A 21194-nucleotide genomic window follows, 5' to 3' on the forward strand; every position below is an offset into this window, starting at 1 on the left:
CGCAGAGAGATATCGAGGAGCGAGAGGAGAGAGATAGAGGACGAGAGAGAGAGCGATAGATAGCTAGATATCTATATCTCTCTATATATCGTCGATCTCTCTAATTCTCGGTCTCTATCTAGATAGCGCATGAGTAGCTCTCTCTCTCTCTCTCTCTCTCTAGATCTCGCTCTCTCTCTCTCTCTCTCTCTCTCTCTCTATCTCTCTCTGTGGTGCATTGAGGAACTGTGCTCGCTCTCTTTCCCCTAAATATTTATGTTTCAAAATCAAAATAGACTACAACTTTTGGAACTTTGAAGATTTACTTATATTAACTAGTTATTTAGTGAAATTATTCTTAGTGCATGTGTTACCAAAAAATATGTGTTACAAAAAATATTCTTAGTGCATAATCTTCCTTTTAAAATAAAATGATGATATCTAAAAAAAGTTAAATGAATTTATTTACAATACGTAAAAACGTTAAGTTATTATTGATAAGTTTGACTATTCAACATAATGGATGTGTTAGGATCAATTTACACGGTGATACGTTGCTAGAAGTCCCCCTAGGGCCCACTTAACATATAGGAGAAACGTAACACGTAGAAAGAATATGTCGCGCCGCAAAATCATTGGAAACACCATGAACCTAGAAAGGTCCATCGCTCAAGTTTGGCTACACTATTAGCTAATGATGACTGATAAGGCATATCAGACATAGATAACCAACTCATGGACAAGATCGTCGACCATCCCTCCTATAAATAGAAGATGGGAGAGATCGAAAGAGAGCAACAAAAAGGGAGGAAAAAAAAACTCTAGAGGAGGCGAATAAAAAGATTTCCCTTATAAAGTCCACCTCTGGACATACAGTTGTTTTTTTCAATGCCATACATAAATATTCACCTTCAGTGTCTCACAAATAAGAATCGTGATAAGTAGAAGAGGTTCATGTCAACTCACACACACACATCATTGATGTCTTGTGTTTTTACTACTTTTCATCTGTTTTGAGTCCACTTAGAGCATGATTATTGGTAGGACTTATGCTTAAGTTCTTAGATTAATTTAGTGTTTTTTTTATGTTAAGGACCAAGGTTAAGGACAATCCCAAATATTAGGATTATTGGTAGGATTAATTTGATGGTTCTTAGTAAATTAATTATTAATTTAAATAAGTAACAACATATAAAAGGAAAATTATTAAAAAAACATATAACATTAAAATTGAAAACATGAAAACATTTCAAAGTTGAAAAAAAAAAATACAAACATGAAAAAAAAAAATTTTATTGAATTCATAGAAACTTAAATATTGTAGTTTTTGTTTTTTTCGTCCAAGTTTCTCTAAACATTGTAGTTACTCGGGAGATGTCCAAATTTAGCCCATATATTTTCAATCAAATCTTCTTTTAATTGTTGATGGCCTTGTCTATCCCGAACTTTTGCTCGACGGCCCATTGTATTACCGAGATTTGTAGTCCTTTTGACTACAAATGTAGGATCCACATCTTCTCCTTGCTGAAATTCTGAAGCGTTATGCTGAGTGTATGAATCTCGTTCATCTTCGACAATCATATTATGGAGTATGATACATGCTCTCATAATATTTCCTATTTTGTATTTATCCCATAAATTATATGGATTTCTAACAACGGCAAATCTAGCTTGCAGGACTCCAAAGGCACGCTCAACATCTTTTCGCACGGCTTCTTGGTGCTTAGCAAATAAACAATTCTTTGGACCTTGTGGCAGTCGGATAGATTGAATAAAAGTCGCCCATTTCGGATAAATACCATCGGCGAGGTAGTAAGCCAAATGGTACTCCCTTCCGTTGACATAGAAATTGACTTCCGGAGCATTTCCGTTAATTATTTCATCAAAAACAGGTGATCGATCAAGAATATTAAGATCGTTCATAGTACCTAGAGCTCCAAAAAACGCATGCCATATCCAGAGGTCTGATGAAGCTACCGCCTCCAATACAATTGTTGGTTTGCTGGTTCCTCGTGAATACATTCCTTTCCAAGCGGTGGGGCAGTTTTTCCACTCCCAATGCATACAATCGATGCTTCCAACCATCCTGGGAAATTCACGTTCTTCCCCAATTTGTAGTAGTCTTTCAAGATCCTCCGGTGTGGGACGTCTTATGTATTCATCGCCAAAAAAGTGGATTATTCCGGCGGTAAATTGGTGCAAACATTTTCGAGCCGTTGTTTCACCTAGTCGTACATATTCGTCAACTGTATCTGCTCCACCACCATATGCCAATTGACGAATTGCTGCAGTACATTTTTGGAGTAGTGATAGACTTGACCGTCCGGTTGCATCTTCTGATGGTTGAAAATACTCTACTTCTGTGGAGAGACGATGCACAATACGTAAGAACAATGGCTTGTTCATTCGAAAACGTCGGCGGAATAAATAGTCCAGGTAGGTGGGTGTTTCGCTAAAATAATCATTCCAAAGCTTCATGTGACCGTCTTCTCGGTTTCTCTCGATAAAAATTCATTTTTTTCGCTCTTTTGGTTCTGGCAAATCATCGGGGTACTGGAAAAAAATTTGAAATTGGGATTCAAGTTCATCATCAGCATCATCATCTTTGTGGTAATGATAATGGGAAGAAGATGCCATTTCAAATGAAAAAAAAAATTGTTATAGAAATGAGTTGAGGATAGATGAAAGTGTAAGTGTAATGAAACGAGATTTCATACTTATAGGCAGAAGGTTGTGATTGTATGAATCTCCCGTGATAGTGCAAGTGCATGAATCACCCGTGATAGTAGCTTGTTAGTGTCATAGTAGGCTTTATAGGTTCTTTGATTGTGTAAGTGATTTATTTGTTTGTTTGTGTGATTCTATATCCCGTGAGCAAGTTTGTAAAACGCGTGAAGTATACAAACAAAAGAAAGAGAGCATGTTTCTTACTTGATAATCCCGTGAAGTATACAAGTTTTTCAACGAGCATACAAAATACTAGTTCAACGAGTTCATACAAAAGAGCATACAAAATAAAAAGTTCAACGAGTTCATACAAGAGGACCATGGCTATCAAGTGCATACAAGTTCAAAGCCAAGAGTTCAAACCTACAACAACTGCATATGAGCAACGAGGAAACGAGCTGCAGTTACTTAATCAAGAGGACCATGGCTATTATCCCTAACACAACAACCATAAAACCTACAACGAGTTGAAAGCCATTCCTAAACCTAAAAAAAATTTTAGCTAAGTCACACACAATTCTCTCAAGGCTAACCAACTTCTGCTCTGTCTCGTAATGCAGTTCCTTTACCTGGTTAAGCTGCGTGTCGTAGTCACTCACACACGTTAGATAATCAACCTTATCCGAGAGCTGGCCGCAATGTCTCGATAGGGCTCTGATCTCCTCGGTAGCCGCCACATCCCACCATTTCCAAACATGGCAGTCTCCGTCGTCGATGTTCTCACAGGTGTAGTATCTTCTCCCAGGGTCATTTCTTGTGTAAGATGTGGCTACAAGCGGTTCGCCACCACAGTAGCATTCCTTGGGGAAGCCAAACTCAACTTCAGGCTGCGGAGGGTACTGACGCCGCGCGGCTTCAATCTCAGTTTGGTCCAGCAGTATATCAGCCTCCATTTGGCTGTAGCCACTGTTGGCTGAGTTGTCACCATACTCCTCCGATAGCGACGGCTGCGTATAGCTGTAATCCAGTCCCATATCTTCCTTACCTGCAAAGAAAAGCTCAGTAAATTAGTTTTTATTTAATAACTTTGCGGTTGCTAGTTTTAGGAAACAACTCTATAAGCTTTAGCTAAAAACAAACATTTTTATTTAATAAACCACACCGAGAAAGTTCATACATCAAAGTTCATAAAGAAAACAACAAGTTCAAACATCACATTAAACATCACATTAAACATCACATTCATATTTAGAAATACTGGGCAAGGAGTTTATTCTTCACAATTTCTTCACTCTCACTAAGTGGTTCCTTCTTAGCAAGGAGAGTGTCAAGAATGGCGAGCTTGGATAGTCTCTCCTTCATGGCCAAATCTCCCATCTTCATCTCCCACATGCTCTTATACTCCTCAAAAGCCTTCCCTATACCATTTTTCATGCTTGCCTTTGCAGCTTTGATACCCTCGGGCCGCATCTCATGCTCTCCAACATCTATGCTTGAACTTTGCGAAACTGTCTCGGGCTCATCAGTTGTTTTTCTCTTACCATTAGCAGTAGTTTTACGACTGTTGAGGCTTATCCACTTCTGTTCATACCTCAAGATACACCACGCATGCTCTAAGGTAAACTTTGTGTTGTGGTCGGAGTAGAAGATGTCATGAGCCACCTTTAGAACGTCGTTCTCATTCTGTCCGCTGGTGATTTGTCTCTCTGCAGCTGCGTATGCTCCACAGAACTTGTTCGTCAGGTCGTTGATCTTTGACCACCTCTGCTTACAATGGTTATGAGAGCTCGCATCACCACCCTGTATGGCATGAGGACTTGCTGCGTAGTATTGTCCTACTCTTTTCCAGAAGTTGCGTGACTTCTGTTCGTTTCCAACAACAGCGTCCTTAGAGGTGTTGAGCCACGCGCTTATTAGAACCTCGTCATCAGCTGGAGACCATTTCTTTCTCTCCCGACGCTCCGCGGGTGTGTCTTCAGGTACAGCTGGAGCTTCAGATTGTTGAGAACTTAACGGAGGGATTTCAGAGGATCCAAGGTTTGCACTAGAGGGAAAACTTTCATAAGAAAAGTTTTGATGAACTACATTTTCTCTTTGGCTGTTAAGAAGCCCTACATAACTACGATACTGGCTATATGGATTCGTTGAATCCATATCAGGATTGCTTGAATCCATACCACCAAGAACAGAGATGAGAGTATAGAGAACAACAAGCCAATTTAAGGAAAGAGGAGAAAAAGAAGCGTATGGAGATAATTAGGACATATTGGGGTTTAATAGTTGAAACCGTAACAAGTAATAAGTCACAACCACCCAACCATTATCTACCAAAGTCTAATCATCAGTTATTACATTTCTAACAAGTACAAAGCTATCAAGTCTCGGTTACATTTTCATTAAATTTTAAAGAGATTTGGTTACACAATCAGACATGGAATGCATTTTAGTTACAACAATGCATTTTAGTTAAAAGATTCTACACAACTAGAAAGCTGTCATTGATATCATTGTAAACAAACTTTATTTGGTACCTTCAATATTTTGTTACAAGATTTCATTTTAGCATTAACAACGACTGTGACAAGAAACAAACTTTATTTGGTACCTACTATATTCATTTTAGCATTAACAACGACTGTGACAAGAAACAACAAGTAACCAGTACCTTCAATGGTGAAATCAAATTCGAAATGAAGCTAGACAGGTTCATCGGCTACAAAGAAGATGTCATGAACAAATTCAAAATGAAGCTAGACAGGTTCATCAATTTCGAAATGAAGCTAGACATGTTCATCAAATTCGAAATGAAGCTAGACATGTTCATCAAATTCGAAATGAAGCTAGACACTTCATCGGCCAATAACGACAAGTAACAAATACATATAATTAGAAACAATCTATAATAAAATGGGAATCATTTCATCACAACAATTTAATTAGAAACAATCTATCAACGGAAATCATTTCATTACAATAACAGAACAGTCTAATGAAACGATCAACTCTATAACTCAACAAGCAGTCAAGACAAGACAAACAGCAACAAGATCAACACACGGGAATCATGCAATCAAGACAAGACAAACAGCAACAAGATCAACACATGGGAATCATGCAATCTACAAACGAGAATCATGCAATCAAGACAAACAGCAACAAGATCAACAAACGGGAATCATGCAATCATTCGGAGGAGGTAGATCGACAATTAAATCTCAAAGCGGTAGAAAAAAAACATACCTTTTTCAAATCGGCGGAGAGGCTTGAAAGAGGATGTCGGTTACTTATCGCCTTCGACAGAGGCTCGGGAGAGAACAGGAGAGAGTCGTGAGAGACGAGAAAAGATCGCTCCCCACCGATCGAAACCAGAGGCTCGGGAGAGACAAGAGAGCGTTGTGAGAGAGAAGACACGGGAGAGACAAGAGAGAGTTGTGAGTGAGAGAGAAGACAAGAGAGAGTTGTGAGTGAGAGAGACACGAGAGAGACAAGAGAGAGTTGTGATCGAAACCAGAGACGCTTGAATTTGGATGTCGTTCTCTATCGCCGTCGAGAGAGACACGGGAGAGACAAGAGAGAGTTGTGAGAGAGGAGAAGAGGTCTTTGCCCTACGCGGATACCTTCTCCAATCGGATGCTGCCACCTGTGACGAAGGACCAGCCCAAAAACATCTTAATGGGGGACGTTCGGCTTAATTTCTTATGATGTCGCGGCTTTTTTATTTTTTTTTGGGCCGAAATACCTAAAGATCAAGCCCAAGATACCCCGATAATCATTTGCCCTTAGTTTGCATTTAAGTGCCTATAGTGCATATGCATTTGTGTGTTTCATGTGTTAGAGTGGTTAATTTCTTAAACATTTAGAGCGGCTTGGAATTCAAAATGGATCACATGGAGCATTAGAACGACTTTGAACACGATAAGAAGATGTTTTGATCTGCTTAGTCGGATGAACAAGTGAAACAGAGGCGGATCCACATGCATTGATGGTGGATCAGCTGATATGCCTTAAATGATATAAAGTTAATTTGTTATAGGCAAATTGTTAAGATTCAACAACGATGTTTGTTTATTTTTCTTAGTTGACCCATCTAAACCAGGGTTCGAACCCATGTTAAAAGAAAAGTTTGGTCCACCACTGAAGTAAAAGACAGATTATATATGCTGATTAGCTTGTCAGAAACTGAAATGTGCTCCTACTTGTTACTATGGAACTAAATAACTAATGGTACTGCTCAAGGCTCATGAACAGACCCTTACCTCCTTGCTGCTGTTAGGATAACCGTGCCACTTCAACTTTAGTATAAAATGTGGGAGTGGAAGAGTTGTTTGATATTGTGATGATCCTTCAAAGTATGTGAATTGGGACGGCATTCAAGACTGAGGCTGCCTATAGATGGATAGCTGACGGGTTTACTCAAAGGACCCTACGCGATCCTCCTTTCGATTGGTCCTACCTCAACTCAGAGATTGAGAATATAGTTTTATGAACAGACAGCTGAGTACTGTTTAATATTTAAACTATTCTAATTTACATTTATTTCAAAAAAGAAAACATATTCTGCATTTATTAAATAACTAGCTTTTGACGCGCGGGTGTTTGCTTTTCGTAAGTCTATGTTTTTCACTTGTATAAACATTCATGTTATCGATTCCATTTAAAAACTATGCAGTTGTATTCTTTTTTTATTGATTTGACTTGGCAAATTAATACTCTAAAGTTTAAAATATTAGAGTATTAAGTATAATTGTATGTGCTTTATTAAATTATACTATAAATATTGTGATTCAAATTAGATGTAAAGTTATAATTTTATAGATTTTTTAACAAATACATTATTTAGACCGTAACAAAGAAAATAACTGACAAAGTAACAAAAACATTCAAAAATAAGTACAGATTTTTGGTAATTTTATTTACCAAACCCAATTTGAGGTTGACTCGCGCAACCGCACAAGTATTTGATAATTAAAAAAAATTAAAATCTATAGAAATAAGTAATTCCATATGATTTTATTCCAAAAAAAATTGCAATAACAATTAGTTTTACGACTGACAGTGATATCATATATAAAATCCCACATCTATAAATAATTGGAGTTATATTTATATGTGTCTTTTTATTTTATAAAAGAATTTTTTTTAAACATTTAAATTTTATAGATATATAAGAATTACATATTACATATTTGTTTAAATTTGGCATGTCTACACATAAAAATTCTTATTGTTTATATGTTATAATTTATTGTTTAGATTATTCAGTTCCTTGGTTGTGTATATGAATTTATTTGTACTTTATAAAAATTTGGAATATAAATAATTAACATGTACATATATATTCGTACAACAACTTAATAAAAATCACAGAAAAAATAATTACAATCATTCAAAAACTTTGAATTAAGTAGCCATTGTAAGTTGGGCCATAGTAATTCATGAGAAAAAACAAATTTTAATTTGGGTCATAGTAATGTTTTCGTCATTAGCCCATTAGATTCTGTTTTCTTTCTCTAGGAAACAAACAAACTTTTTGTGAACAGAAAAAAAAATAGTTTTCATTTCATTCTGAATAGAGCTTATCTATGTTGTCCTCAACCTCTTCTCTGTTTAAAAGGAGAGTGCGTAGAATTATGAAATGAAATAATTTATCTGTGCAGAGTAATATCAACTCTGAGATTTTTTTATTGATGTCGATTTTTAGAAAGGAAATAAGTGTGATTGGTTCGATTTTGTAGTCGCATTAAATTAGGAATGTTGTTTTGATTTTTATAAAAATAATATTTAGTTATAATACTCCCTCCGTTTCAGATTACATGTCGTTTTAGACTTCGGCACACAGAATAAGAAAATGTTTATTTTGTATATTTACTAGATAAAGTCATTACCAATACACCTAACCACATTTCAACCAATTGAAAAATAGATTAAAATATAAAATCATTCAATTTTGCAGCGAAATTATAAAACGACACTTATTTTGAAACAAAAATTTTGCCCTACAACGACAAGTAATCTGAAACGGAAGGAGTATTCAATAGCAGTTAATTGTTATTGCGTAGAATTAGGAATGGTTTTTGATTGATGTCGAGGTTTATGAAGGAAATAAATGTGATTGGTTTGATTTTGTACTCATATAAACATTAAATATATTGACATCCAAAATCGGCTAAACCATAAAATGCCTAAACCATTAGGATTAAACCATAAGAGACTCTTATTAAAAGTCCAAACAAACTTCAATTTCTAACCAAACACCCGAAATATGGGCTTCAAAACTGACTCGATTTGGAACATGATTAAAAACTTATATAATCGAATGTATTTAAGACGACATAGTTTTAATTAGAGTGGCATGAGAAGGTAATTTTTGTGGAAAACTTAGGACTAAGTACAAAACTTACTTTCAGTTTTAATAGAGTAGATTGGGAGAGTGTAATAACATTTGAGTCGAATAAAAAAAGATTTTTAACGTTAAAACCCTTCAACTAAGTTTGTTTTGGGTAAAAACCCACAAACTTAGTATTTAATGGAAAAACCCTCAAACTAATTTTATTTAATGAATTAAATCCTAGCAGGTCATAATTACCATTACTACCGGTAAATCTTTAGTTTAGGGGTTTCTACATTAAGTAAACATAGTTGAAGGGTTTTACCCTTAAAAAATCTAAAAAATCAAAAAAATTCAAAATTTTATAATATTATCTAAATATTAGTAACTTAAATTTTCAAAATTACCATTTTTATTTTATTTTTGTAAATGTATGAGTTTGATGTGTTTTTAACATCAACATTATATATGTATAAATTAAAAATGTAAAACCCCAGAAAATATAATAAAAATTATCTAAAGATTTATTATTACATTTTTATTAGATAAGATATAATTTTCATTATATTTTCTTGTTTTTTACATTTTTAATCTTTTAGTAATTTTATTAAAGGTATATCTTTAGATAATTTTTATTATATTTTCTGGGTTTTTATATTTTTAATTTATACATATATAATGTTGATGTTAAAAACACATCAAACTGATATATTTACAAAAAAAAAATTAAAAATGCTAATTTTGAAAATTTAAGTTACTAATTTTTAAATAATATTTTAACTTTTTGATTTTTTTGATTTTTTTTTATGTTAAAACCCCTCAACTATGTTTACTTAATGTAGAAATCCATAAACAAAATATTTACCTGCAGTAAAGGTAATTATGACTTAATAGGGTTTAATTCATTAAATAAAGTTAATTTATGGGTTTTTCCGTTGAATACTTAATTTGAAGTTTTTTATCCAAAACAAACTTATTCGAGGGGTTTTAACATTAAAAAATACAATAAAAAAAAAACACAAACACAGCAAAAGAAGTTCATCCTCCCTCCCGACTCTCGTCTCTACCCACTGCGTACAATTTATTATTATTTTAAATAAAATCATAAATAAATGAGAGATCTCAGATTGGAATGGACGAGTGCTAGTCCAACCTTGGAGTTTCCGTTTCTCATATGGCGTCTCCCTCTTCTCCTCCGTTGTTGAAGAAGCTCGTGACCTTCTTTTTATCATCTACTCTTTTTCTTGCTACAGCCAACTCTGAACCACAGCGCCGGCGTTTCAAGTCGATCATCAGTTTCGGCAATTCGATTGCCGACACCGGAAACTTGCTCGGCCTCTCTGATCCTAACGATCTTCCTCACGTCGCGTTTCCTCCATATGGAGAAACCTTCTTCAACCATTCCACTGGCCGTTTCTCTAACGGCCGACTCATCATCGACTTCATTGGTACAGTCTCTACAGTGTCTTGTCTTTACTTTATAAATAGTTTGAACGAGTGAGAGTGTACGGTGTACGTTGGTGAAAAGATCCAATTTCTTTAAATTGTAACGTTGACTTGTAACTGAAAGGATTCTTCGTCCTCTTGAAATTGTAACGTTGACTTTTCTTGAATTACAAAAAAAAATCACAAAAAGTTGTTCTTATGCTCTTTCGTATTGGTTATGTTGTCAGCTGAGTACTTGGGTCTTCCGCTTGTTCCTCCTTTTTACGGCTCTCAAAATGCCAACTTTGAGAAGGGAGTTAATTTCGCTGTTGGGGGAGCAACGGCACTGGAACGTTCCTTTCTCGAGGAGAGAGGGATTCATTTTGCTTACACCAACGTCAGTTTAGGTGTTCAGCTTCAGAGCTTCAAGGGTCTTTTGCCAAACCTATGTGACTCTCCTTCGGGTGTGCAGCTTCAACACTTTTTTTTTTTTGTAATCTTGAGCTCACATGTAAAACAATGGCTTACTTTGTAATTATGGTTTTAGAGTGCAGAGATATGATCGAGAATGCTTTGATTCTCATGGGAGAAGTTGGAGGTAATGACTTGAATTACGCTTTCTTCGTGGGCAAACCCATTGAAGAGATAAGAGAGTTGGTTCCATTGGTGATCACTACTATTTCTTCTGCAATCACGGTAAAAAAAAAATCACTTTCAGAATACCTCTCGTCAAACTCTTGATTTGGACTTACAAAAAGAACTATGTACAGGAGCTGATTGGTATGGGGGGAAGAACATTTTTGGTGCCTGGGAATTTCCCACTGGGATGCTCAGTAGCCTATTTGACATTATATCAAACATCAAACATGGAAGAGTACGATCCGGTAACAGGCTGTTTGAAATGGCTGAACAAGTTTGCAGAATACTTCAACGAGCAGCTTCAGGCAGAACTCGACAGACTCAGGAAGCTGTACCCTCATGTCAACATCATATACGCAGACTACTACAATGCTCTCGCACGTCTTTTCCAAGAACCAGCCAAATATGGTTAGCTTTCTTGATCCTCTCCACTGAACCTACAAGGCCAAGTTCATTGGTTTGATTTGCTAACCAAATTTATCATCCAATCAGGGTTTATGAACAGACCCTTGCCTGCGTGCTGCGGTTTTGGAGGGCAGTACAACTACACACCTGGTAAGAAATGTGGCTTTGAAGGAGTTGACTATTGTAAAGATCCTTCTAAGTATGTGAATTGGGACGGCGTTCATATGACTGAGGCTGCGTACAGATTGATAGCTGAGGGTTTACTTAAGGGACCTTATGTGATTCCTCCTTTCAACTGGTCTTGCCTCAGCTCTGAAATAAAGAACAATGGATCATCTGACACCGAGTTTTCTTTGGTGAACAACTGATATAACTTGGTCTGAAAATTGAGAGAGAGAGAGAATTAAGAGGACTGATAAAGTCATGTATGTTCTTTAGTGCCTCTATTGGATCATGTATTGTTATATTATGTTGTTCAGCTGATTTTATTCATTCTATATATATAGTTCATTTGATACTTTTTAAAGAGGAGAAACAATATATAAGAACAGCATACATATTCAGATGTTCTTAAGTTCTTATACGTCATACTTCGATCAATTCTAGGTTCGTGTCCATGTGATATCTTCAGAGAGATATTGGATTAGAAGGATCCAAGATCCACTGTTCCGAAAGTTGAATAATTGGAGAGTTGGGTAGAGATGGCCTTATAAAATGGAGATTAAACTAATACTCAACTTTCCGAAAAGAGATTAAACAGAGAATTTTTGAGGAATGGAGATGAAAACTCTAATATTTTAGCGGTAATTAAAAATGCTTGTAAACATATTCGGATCTGAGATTTCGAGGTTACAAACATTTCTTAAAGATTTCAATAAAAATAATTGGACAATTTTGGAAAATCTATGTATATAACTTTCAAAATTTTGTAGGCAAACGCCGATGTTATAGATAGTTTGTGCACAGATCAGACGTTGCATGTAAATTAAAAAAAGAAAGATCAGGGAAACAAAATTCCATGATTTTAATTTTTTTTTGTGGGTCATATATTCGATTAGTGTTAGCCATTTACAAAAAAACCATATTTCAAAATCTGGATGTTCCTACAATAAGGAGGCCAACACCATAGAACTAAAACTAAACACAAACATTAAACCAGAAGAAGAGACATAAAAAACCTTAGCTGAATTACTATGACCCAAAGCTACATAAGATTCAATTTAAATAATTTATTTTTGTTTATTCTTAATTTTAAAACTAATATTATGACTTGTCTAGGTTGGAAAAATACTAGTATACTAGTATTGTAGCATTGCAACTTTCGAGTATAACATGCTTATATATTCAGTGAGTATGACATATGTACTCAATACTCGTCATCAAGAGGCAAAACAAAATCTGTTTTTGGAGAGTTTAGTGCTGACTGAAAAAGGCACACATAAGTTGGTCATTGACTATTCCGACCATTTTTATAAAAATCTTAAACAGAAAACAATAAAGCGACTTCGATCAAATTCGAAGAGACGATGGGGGCCAGTGAATTAAAGTGACAAACAACCATCAAAGATTAAATGTCAATGAAAGGACAAATACAATTATTATTTTTGTTTTGTCTGATAAAAAAAATAAAAAATAAAATAAATTGAGATAAGGGATGACGTAGAGCAAGCAACCTCCAAGACTCTCGCATGGCGTCTCCAGATTCTCCACACTTGACGAAGAAGCTCCTTAGCTTCTTTTTGTCTACTCTTTTTCTCACTATCGTCAACTCGGAAGCGCATTGCCGGAATTTCAAATCCATTATAAGTTTCGGCGATTCCACTGCCGACACTGGAAACTTGATTGGTCTCTCTGATCCTGACGATCTTCCAGCCGCCGCATTTCCGCCGTACGGAGAAACATTCTTCCACCATCCCACGGGCCGTTTCTCAAATGGTCGCCTCATCATCGATTTCATTGGTACAGTCTCTACTGTGTTTGTTTGTCTTTGTCTTTGTTTGTCCGTACTTGAACTAGTGTGAGTGAGTTAGTGACGTTCTTGGGGTTTGTGAGCGACATTTGTTTCTTATGTCCAGAGAGCTCCACATTTTCTGGAAAGAGTAATCATAGTCTAATCATTGGCTTGTAATTGTTGTAGATCTTGTTTTCACCCTTCTAAAAAAACATTTTGTAATTTGTTGGTTAATTTATAAGCCTAGCAGACCATTTGTATTATAAGAGAACAAAAAATATGGTAATTGTTCTGCTTCTTGTGAGAAGATATCCAAAAGGATTACTATTCATCATCTTGGGCTCTTTCTTTGTTTTTTCTTTTTGTTTTTTTTTTTTGTTTTTTGATGTAACGCTTCCCTATTTGAATGGCTAGTTGTTTCTATAAAACATGAAAGCATCTAAACACAAAACCACTTAATGTTTACTCAACTTACATGTTTCTCAAGCCATTTCCTTTTGATTCTATTATCAGCTGAATTCTTGGGTCTTCCATTTGTGCCTCCTTTTTATGGATCTCAAAATGCAAACTTTGAGAAGGGAGTTAATTTTGCGGTGGGAGGAGCAACGGCACTGGAACATTCCTTTCTCGTGGAGAGAGGGATTGATCTTGCTTTCACCAATGTTAGTTTAGGAATTCAGCTTCAGAGCTTCAAGGATGCTATGCCTAGCTTATGTGGTTCCCCATCAGGTGTGGAAGTTCAAACTTTTCTTTTATGTACTTGGTTTGTGCTTAAAGATCCTATCTGTTTCTATTAATCTCCAAGATGCAAGCTCACTTGTAAAGTTATTTTAGACTGCAGAAATATGATCGAAAATGCGTTGATTCTCATGGGAGAAATTGGAGGGAATGACTATAATTACCCACTCTTTCTTGGCAAACCCACTGAAGAGATCCGAGAGCTGGTTCCACTTGTGGTCTCTACTATTTCTTCTGCAATCACGGTAAAGAATTCTTTCTGAATGCATCATCAGATTCTTGATATGCCTCTCCAAGGAACACCATAAGCAAAAAAAAAAAAGAAAAAAGGTTTGTTTTAGGTTTTGGGAATGAATATTATTGAAGTTTCAAAAATATATAAAATACAGGAGTTGATCAGTATGGGAGGGAAAACATTTCTTGTGCCCGGACAGTTCCCGCTTGGATGCTCCACTACCTACTTGCAATCATACAATACATCAAATGCTGAAGAATATGATTCTACAGGTTGTTTGAAATGGCTGAACGAGTTTGGGAAAAACCAGGGCGACCAGCTTTTAGTAGAACTCAAGAAGCTCCAGAAGCTGTACCCTCATGTCAACATCATATATGCAGACTACTACAACATTTTGCTTCGCTTTATCCAAGAACCAGCTAAATACGGTTAGTTTTCTTGATCATTCCTACTGAACCTACAAGATTTTTCTAACCTAGTTAGTAATCCAATCAAATGTACAAACAGGGTTCTTAAGCAAACCCTCACCTTTGCCCCCTTGCTGCGGTACTAGAGGATCTTACAGTTCCTTATTTGGTAAGACTTTTGGCTTAAAAGGACTTAAATGTTGTAACGATCCTTCAAAGTATGTGGACTGGGACAGTGCTCATATGACTGAGGCTGCGTACAGGTTGATGGCTGAGGGTGTACTTAAAGGACCGTATGCCATCCCTCCTTTCGATTGGTCTTGCCTCAACCCTGAAATTAAGAACAGTGGATCATCTGATACAGAGCATTCTTCGATGTAACTGATCAAGTTGTTCTGAGGTTTGAGAGAGAATAATAAGGATACCAATAATATCATGTATGTTTATTTGTCTTAGAGCATGTGTTGTACTAATTGAAAAATTGGATTGTTGTTATGATAATGCGAATATGTATTTGAATATATTTTCATTCTGCTGAAATAGAAGTACAAAATTAATTTGCAAAATGGCGAGAACAAAAAATATTATTTAGTCAAATGAAAGCTTGTCAAAATGCTATTAGCAAATGACATAAAAATAAAATAAAAAATTTAGACATGAAGCTTGTTCAAATGTTGTTAATTTTGTTACGTAAGATCATTTGTACTTACTAGTTCTGCAGAAAGTAATTACCATGTTTGGAAGAAAGTGGTTCGTGTTAGTAGCAAAATCGTGTGATATCTTCGGAGAGATATTGGATTAGAAGGATCCAAGATTCATCGTTTGGAAAGTGGAATCCTTCGAGAGTTAGGTAGAGATGCACAGTGTGTGGTAGTTTGGTATTATGTATCCACTACCAATCCCATTGTACAAAAGATCGGTTGGTGGCTACCAATGATGGATCTAGGAGAACTTTTAACCGGAGATATTATCACGAATTTTGAGTTAGTTTAGTTGAGGGCATTCTCTTGAGTTTGAGCTAAATATATTTTTTAATTAATTATTTACAAAAATTAAAATTTAACCGGGACATGTAACCTCCTCTGTGGTAAAGAACATCCACCATTGGTGGCTACCAAAACTAGAAAATGAAAAAAATCAAAATGATACTCCCCATCTAATATAGTGTTTTAGTCATCTTATATTAAAAAAAAAAACAAAATGGAGATAAAACACTATATAAAGAGGAAAGTAAAATATCAATGAAACGACAAACACATCCCCATCTCTCTCTATCTAGTAGTTGTAAGTCGCGTTCACTAATTGATCCTTGTTTTTTGTTGTTGTCTCGGAGTAAATGGCTCTTTTATTGTAGAAGGGGATGAGGTAGAGCAAGCAACCTCCAAGACTCTGGGATGACGTCTCTAGATTCTGCTCCACTGATGAAGAAGCTCCTTAGCTTCTTTTTATCTACTCTTTTCCTACTCACTGTCGTCAACTCTGAGACGAATTGCCGGAACTTCAAATCGATCATCAGCTTCGGCGACTCCATTGCCGATACTGGAAATTTGCTCGGCCTCTCTGATCCAAACGATCTTCCTAAAGTAGCGTTTCCGCCGTATGGAGAAACATTCTTCCATCATCCCACCGGCCGTTTCTCAAACGGTCGCCTCATCATCGATTTCATTGGTACAGTCTCTCTACTTATTTAGTCTTTACTTAAAAGTAATGTGAATGAGCGAGTATACATCTTCCGAACAATTCGAAGCTTGTACTATTATTGTTTTCTCTTGTAGTACTAAACAAAAACAAAAACAGAAGATACTTTTTTTCTGCTTCTTGTCGGAATCTGTGAGAAAAAAACAAAAAGAAGAATTACCAATAATTATCTTCTGGATTGTCATGTTGACTGATTGTATAAAACTTGAAAACATCTAAACACAATACCATTAATTGTTTTTTTTTCAATACTACCATTAATTGTTGTTAAGCCTTATTGGTTGGTTCCTCAATTTACATATATATATATATATATATATATATATATATATCTCATGTTCTTTTCTTTGGTTCTGTTCTCAGCTGAATTCTTGGGGTTTCCGCTTGTGCCACCTTTTTATGGATCTCAAAATGCAAACTTTGAGCAGGGCGTTAATTTCGCGGTCGGGGGAGCAACAGCACTTGAGCCTTCAATTCTCCAGGAGAGAGGGATTAACTTTGCTTACACCAATGTTAGTTTAGGTGTTCAGCTTAAGAGCTTCAAGGATAGTTTCCCTAACCTTTGTGGATCCCCAACAGGTGTTTGAACCTTTTCTTTTCTGTACTTGGTTTGTGCTTAAATGTCATAAAGTTTCCAATATTCAAAAAATCGTTTGGCAGTTTTTATACGGGACTAGTGCCTAGAATGATATATATTTTTTATTTGGTCTAGTAAAACTGCTTCGCGTATAACCGATTTGCTGACAGACCCCTAGGTGCTGTCTATACTAAGTTTTAGAACACTGCAAGTTTCTGTTAGCCTCCAAGATGCAAGCTCACTTGTAATATGGTTTTAGACTGCAGAGATATGATTGAAAATGCTTTAATTCTCATGGGAGAAATTGGAGGGAATGACTATAATTACCCACTCTTTCTTGGCAAACCCATTGAAGAGATCAGAGAGCTGGTTCCACTTGTGATCACTACTATTTCTTCTGCAATCACGGTAAACATATATCTTTATGCCTCATCAAATTCTTGATCAACCTCTTCAAGCATTAAACAAAGAAGCTGTATAAAATACAGGAGTTGATTGGTATGGGGGGAAGAACATTTCTTGTGCCAGGAGAGTTCCCGCTCGGATGCTCAGTAATCTACTTGACATTATATAAAACATCAAACAAGGAAGCATATGATTCTTCAGGTTGTTTGAAATGGCTGAACGAGTTTGCAGTATACCACGACGACCAGCTACAGGCAGAACTCAACAAGCTCCGGAAGCTATACCCTCATGTCAACATCATATACGCAGACTATTACAATGCCTTGTTACGCCTTTCCCAAGAACCAACCAAATTTGGTTAGTCTTCTTGATCCTTCCTACTGAACCTACACGACCAAGTTCTTTGTTTTGATTTGCTAACCGAATTATTTATTCAATCAGGGTTCATAGACAAACGCTTGCCTGCTTGCTGCGGTTTTGGTGGGCAAGGGATGGAATGTTGTAGTGATCCATCAAAGTATGTGAGTTGGGACTCTGTTCATATGACCGAGGCTGCGTACAGATGTATGGCTGAGGGTGTTCTCAAGGGACCCTATGCCATTCCACCTTTTGAGTGGTCTTGCCTCAACCCTGAAACTAAGAACAGTGGATCATCTGACACAAAAAGGATCATTTGATGAACCACTGATATAGCTTGGTCTTAAAACTGAAAGATAGAAGGATGGATGGATACTGATAAAAATATGTATGTCCTTAAGTGCCTTGTATTGGTTCATGTATTGTACTAATAGACAATTTGTATTCTTGTTATGGTAATGCGAATATTTCTTCATTCTGTAAGAACAAAAATCTGATATAGTATGTATGAGACATTAAGCTTATCAAATAATTATAGTATGTACAATTAAAATGTACCACTGTCAAAGACTTTCGTTTACACAATAAAAACAAAATTAGAAATGATTATGTTTAGGATTGTGTTTAGCCCAACTGATCATTAATCAAATATAACACAAACAAATACAGGAGATTCCTTGAATTTCTCTGGTACCTCTCGCTGTCTTCCCAAACTCAACACTCAATTTAGAAAACGTTACAAACAACAGAAGACAAAAATATTATTTTTAGAACCAAACAAAAAAACATTTGGGATTGAAGTATTGTCAACCCAAGTTCTTGGAACAGCCAAATAACATTCTCATTCTTGAATAAAACTGTGTCAAGAACAAACTCGTAAAGACAAAAGAGTTTAGCTTTGGACATAACATGGGAGCATATAGAGCAGAAGACGATTACGATTACCTCTTCAAGGTGGTCTTAACCGGAGACTCCGGTGTCGGAAAATCTAATCTTTTATCCCGTTTCACCAGAAATGACTTCAGCAACGACTCACGTGCAACCATCGGTGTAGAATTCGCCACACGTAGCATCCAATGCGATGACAAGATCGTCAAAGCTCAAATCTGGGACACCGCCGGTCAAGAAAGGTAAACAAAACATCCAAGAACGTGTTTTAACACATTAATTACGTTTTCTTGATTAACCAAACTCAAACTTTAGGTACCGAGCCATCACGAGCGCATATTACCGAGGAGCCGTTGGTGCGTTGCTAGTTTACGACGTAACACGTCACGTGACATTCGAGAACGTTGAGAGATGGCTCAAGGAGCTAAGGGACCACACGGACGCAAACATTGTGATAATGCTCGTTGGTAACAAAGCTGATCTTCGTCACCTTAGAGCTATCTCTACCGAAGAAGCGAAGGCCTTTGCGGAGAGAGAGAACACCTTCTTCATGGAGACATCAGCACTTGAAGCTCTGAATGTTGAGAATGCTTTCACCGAAGTTCTCACAGAGATTTACAGAGTGGTTAGCAAGAAAGCTCTTGAAGCTGGAGATGATCCAACCACTGCTTTGCCTAAAGGACAGACGATTAATGTCGGAGGCCGAGATGATATCTCAGCCGTGAAAAAACCTGGTTGCTGCTCCGCTTAGATACACTCGTTTCTCTTTCTTTCTTTGTATCTTATTTATTAAGCATTAACATTTTCACTAATTTCTTGCAAATTTGTATACAAACAAAGTTTATATTCAAGGTTTTTTTTTAAAAAAAGTTTCTACTTTACAACCGTAACCGCTTGCTTTGTGCGCTCTTTCTCTGCTTCTTACGTCGGATGATCCTTGAAATGTACATACAGATGTGACATTGTTGATGCACCATCTCTCATCTTATGCTTCTTTCCCACATCAGCAAATAAAAGGATAAAACAACATTATCAGTTAACAGGAACAATTGTGTTCTGTAATGTTCCTTCTGTCTTTCTAATGACTTGTAACAAAGCTAAACTCAGACAAAGTGTAATGTAATCACTTAGTATAGTTTCTCCAAGATGTGAGTTGTAAGATAGTATAATCATCTCCCTTATTCTGAGCTTAATCATTTATATAAGCAACAAAACAGAGTCCATTTAGTTCTAAACCCAATAATCAAGAATATATGCTAAACCTAAGATTCGCGATACTCAAATGAACCAAGAAGACTCTCACCCCCAAACGCAGACGCGGAATCATTTGTCTTCATCGCGTTTAGTATGCTTAGAACTTGATTGGAGTGAAGGAAGAGGATTAGAGCCTTTGATGATCCAACCGAGTCCGAAGAAGACGCCGCCGGCGAGAATAGCAGTGCCCCAAGCGTGTGAGTACCACTTGCTGTACTGCCTTATTGCGAACTTCCACTGCTCCCTCAGCGTCGCCTGATCCGGATTCACCGACTCGGGTCGGTTTGGATACGGCATCTTCTGACCCGGATAGCTCGAACCGGATCCGACCTCCGCCGCAGGTTTCTTCCCCGACGAAGGCGTGGCGCTGTTATTATTATCAGGGATTTGGCTCTTCTCCGCCATTGTCGTTGTCTTGTTCGTTATGCTTCCCGATGTTGAAATGTAACATTGACATCGTACCCACTGGCGTGTGTCAAAACAAACACGTGGCGAGCTCTCTTTCCCCTGTCTGAGATCGAATCCAAAATATCTGAATCCATATCCAATTCAATTTATTAAATATAAATTGCAGCATATATAGAGAAATTTTTATAAACTAACAATGTTAGAATTATAACATTTTATTAATTTATAGTTTATTAATTTATAAAATTTTAATAATTTCTATATTTTTGTGTATGTTTTATTCAAAGATAAAAATACTTAATTTTATTATATGTGTATCGATTAAATTTTAGATAAATAGTAAATTTTGATCCGCGCTTTAGAAGCGAAGGAAAATTTTTTGATGAAAACTTTATATAATTGCATTTTGTCTTTATATAAAATAGATTAGGACATACAATCCTTAATCCGGAGTATGAATCAAACTCAAACTAAAAAAACTCGTTTTGTATCCGGTCCGAAATGTAGAAATAGCAGAAATAGTCTTGTAGGATGGTACAAACATATCATAATCCAAAGTATTATTAGCCGAATCCGAACAGATAACCGGAAAAATCCAAAAATCCAAAAAAATCCGAAAATCGATCTAAATGTCGAAATTAATCACAATTATAAACATTTGAAACATAAATATGTACTTCAAATATTCAATTATATATTTATTTTTAAATGCTATCTAAAATAATTATTTAAATTTAAATAAGTATCTTAAATATTTTACTGTATATAAATAAGTATTTACTTCTTATCTTTTGCTTTTAAATTTTGGATTAACTTTGGATATAATCCGCAAA

The 21194-nt window shown here is 36.1% G+C and overlaps 7 protein-coding genes across 9 annotated transcripts; 4 read left to right on the plus strand and 3 right to left on the minus strand.

Moving 5' to 3' along the window:
• Nucleotides 1-2949: 2949 nt before the first annotated feature.
• LOC106395323 lies at nucleotides 2950-6437 on the minus strand. The gene is made up of 3 exons (XM_013835820.3): nucleotides 6160-6437; nucleotides 5885-6017; nucleotides 2950-3690 (listed from the first exon to the last, which is right to left on the minus strand). Exon 3 carries the CDS (start codon nucleotides 3678-3680, stop codon nucleotides 3111-3113), a length of 570 nt encoding a protein of 189 aa, XP_013691274.1. The 5' UTR covers nucleotides 3681-3690; nucleotides 5885-6017; nucleotides 6160-6437; the 3' UTR covers nucleotides 2950-3110.
• LOC106392749 (glutathione S-transferase T3-like) lies at nucleotides 3895-4821 on the minus strand. Its single transcript, XM_013833544.1, has one exon. The coding sequence runs from the start codon at nucleotides 4819-4821 to the stop codon at nucleotides 3895-3897; it is 927 nt and encodes a 308-aa protein (XP_013688998.1).
• Nucleotides 6438-10039: 3602 nt separating the features above from the next.
• Nucleotides 10040-11963, plus strand: LOC106394898 (GDSL esterase/lipase At1g28570). The gene is made up of 5 exons (XM_013835443.3): nucleotides 10040-10422; nucleotides 10648-10863; nucleotides 10947-11095; nucleotides 11170-11446; nucleotides 11531-11963. The coding sequence occupies exons 1-5, from the start codon at nucleotides 10149-10151 to the stop codon at nucleotides 11809-11811; spliced, it is 1197 nt and encodes a 398-aa protein (XP_013690897.1). The 5' UTR covers nucleotides 10040-10148; the 3' UTR covers nucleotides 11812-11963.
• A 1076-nt stretch (nucleotides 11964-13039) lies between these two features.
• On the plus strand, nucleotides 13040-15295 carry LOC106396299 (GDSL esterase/lipase At1g28580). Of its 2 annotated transcripts, XM_013836650.3 has the most exons (6): nucleotides 13040-13402; nucleotides 13908-14123; nucleotides 14229-14377; nucleotides 14522-14795; nucleotides 14875-14943; nucleotides 15038-15295. In XM_013836650.3, exons 1-6 carry the CDS (start codon nucleotides 13132-13134, stop codon nucleotides 15040-15042), a joined length of 984 nt encoding a protein of 327 aa, XP_013692104.1. In that variant the 5' UTR covers nucleotides 13040-13131; the 3' UTR covers nucleotides 15043-15295. The 2 variants fall into 2 exon arrangements, with proteins under 2 accessions (XP_013692104.1, XP_013692103.1); XM_013836649.3 differs by having other exon boundaries at nucleotides 13049-13402; nucleotides 14875-15295.
• A 697-nt stretch (nucleotides 15296-15992) lies between these two features.
• LOC106396300 (GDSL esterase/lipase At1g28570) lies at nucleotides 15993-18286 on the plus strand. Its single transcript, XM_013836651.3, has 6 exons — nucleotides 15993-16058; nucleotides 16129-16442; nucleotides 16836-17051; nucleotides 17309-17457; nucleotides 17538-17811; nucleotides 17896-18286. The coding sequence occupies exons 2-6, from the start codon at nucleotides 16169-16171 to the stop codon at nucleotides 18129-18131; spliced, it is 1149 nt and encodes a 382-aa protein (XP_013692105.1). The 5' UTR covers nucleotides 15993-16058; nucleotides 16129-16168; the 3' UTR covers nucleotides 18132-18286.
• A 211-nt stretch (nucleotides 18287-18497) lies between these two features.
• On the plus strand, nucleotides 18498-19575 carry LOC106391675 (ras-related protein RABA1i-like). Its single transcript, XM_013832374.3, has 2 exons — nucleotides 18498-18941; nucleotides 19015-19575. The coding sequence occupies exons 1-2, from the start codon at nucleotides 18721-18723 to the stop codon at nucleotides 19448-19450; spliced, it is 657 nt and encodes a 218-aa protein (XP_013687828.1). The 5' UTR covers nucleotides 18498-18720; the 3' UTR covers nucleotides 19451-19575.
• Nucleotides 19485-20459, minus strand: BNAC07G10280D. 2 transcript variants are annotated; one of them, XM_013832373.3, is made up of 2 exons: nucleotides 20003-20459; nucleotides 19485-19689 (listed from the first exon to the last, which is right to left on the minus strand). In XM_013832373.3, exon 1 carries the CDS (start codon nucleotides 20356-20358, stop codon nucleotides 20023-20025), a length of 336 nt encoding a protein of 111 aa, XP_013687827.1. In that variant the 5' UTR covers nucleotides 20359-20459; the 3' UTR covers nucleotides 19485-19689; nucleotides 20003-20022. The 2 variants fall into 2 exon arrangements, with proteins under 2 accessions (XP_013687827.1, XP_013687826.1); XM_013832372.3 differs by having other exon boundaries at nucleotides 19485-19692; nucleotides 20003-20446.
• Between the last annotated feature and the right edge of the window lie 735 nt (nucleotides 20460-21194).

Source organism: Brassica napus, chromosome C7 (genome assembly GCF_020379485.1).
Source record: "Brassica napus cultivar Da-Ae chromosome C7, Da-Ae, whole genome shotgun sequence".
Lineage (NCBI taxonomy): Eukaryota > Viridiplantae > Streptophyta > Magnoliopsida > Brassicales > Brassicaceae > Brassica > Brassica napus.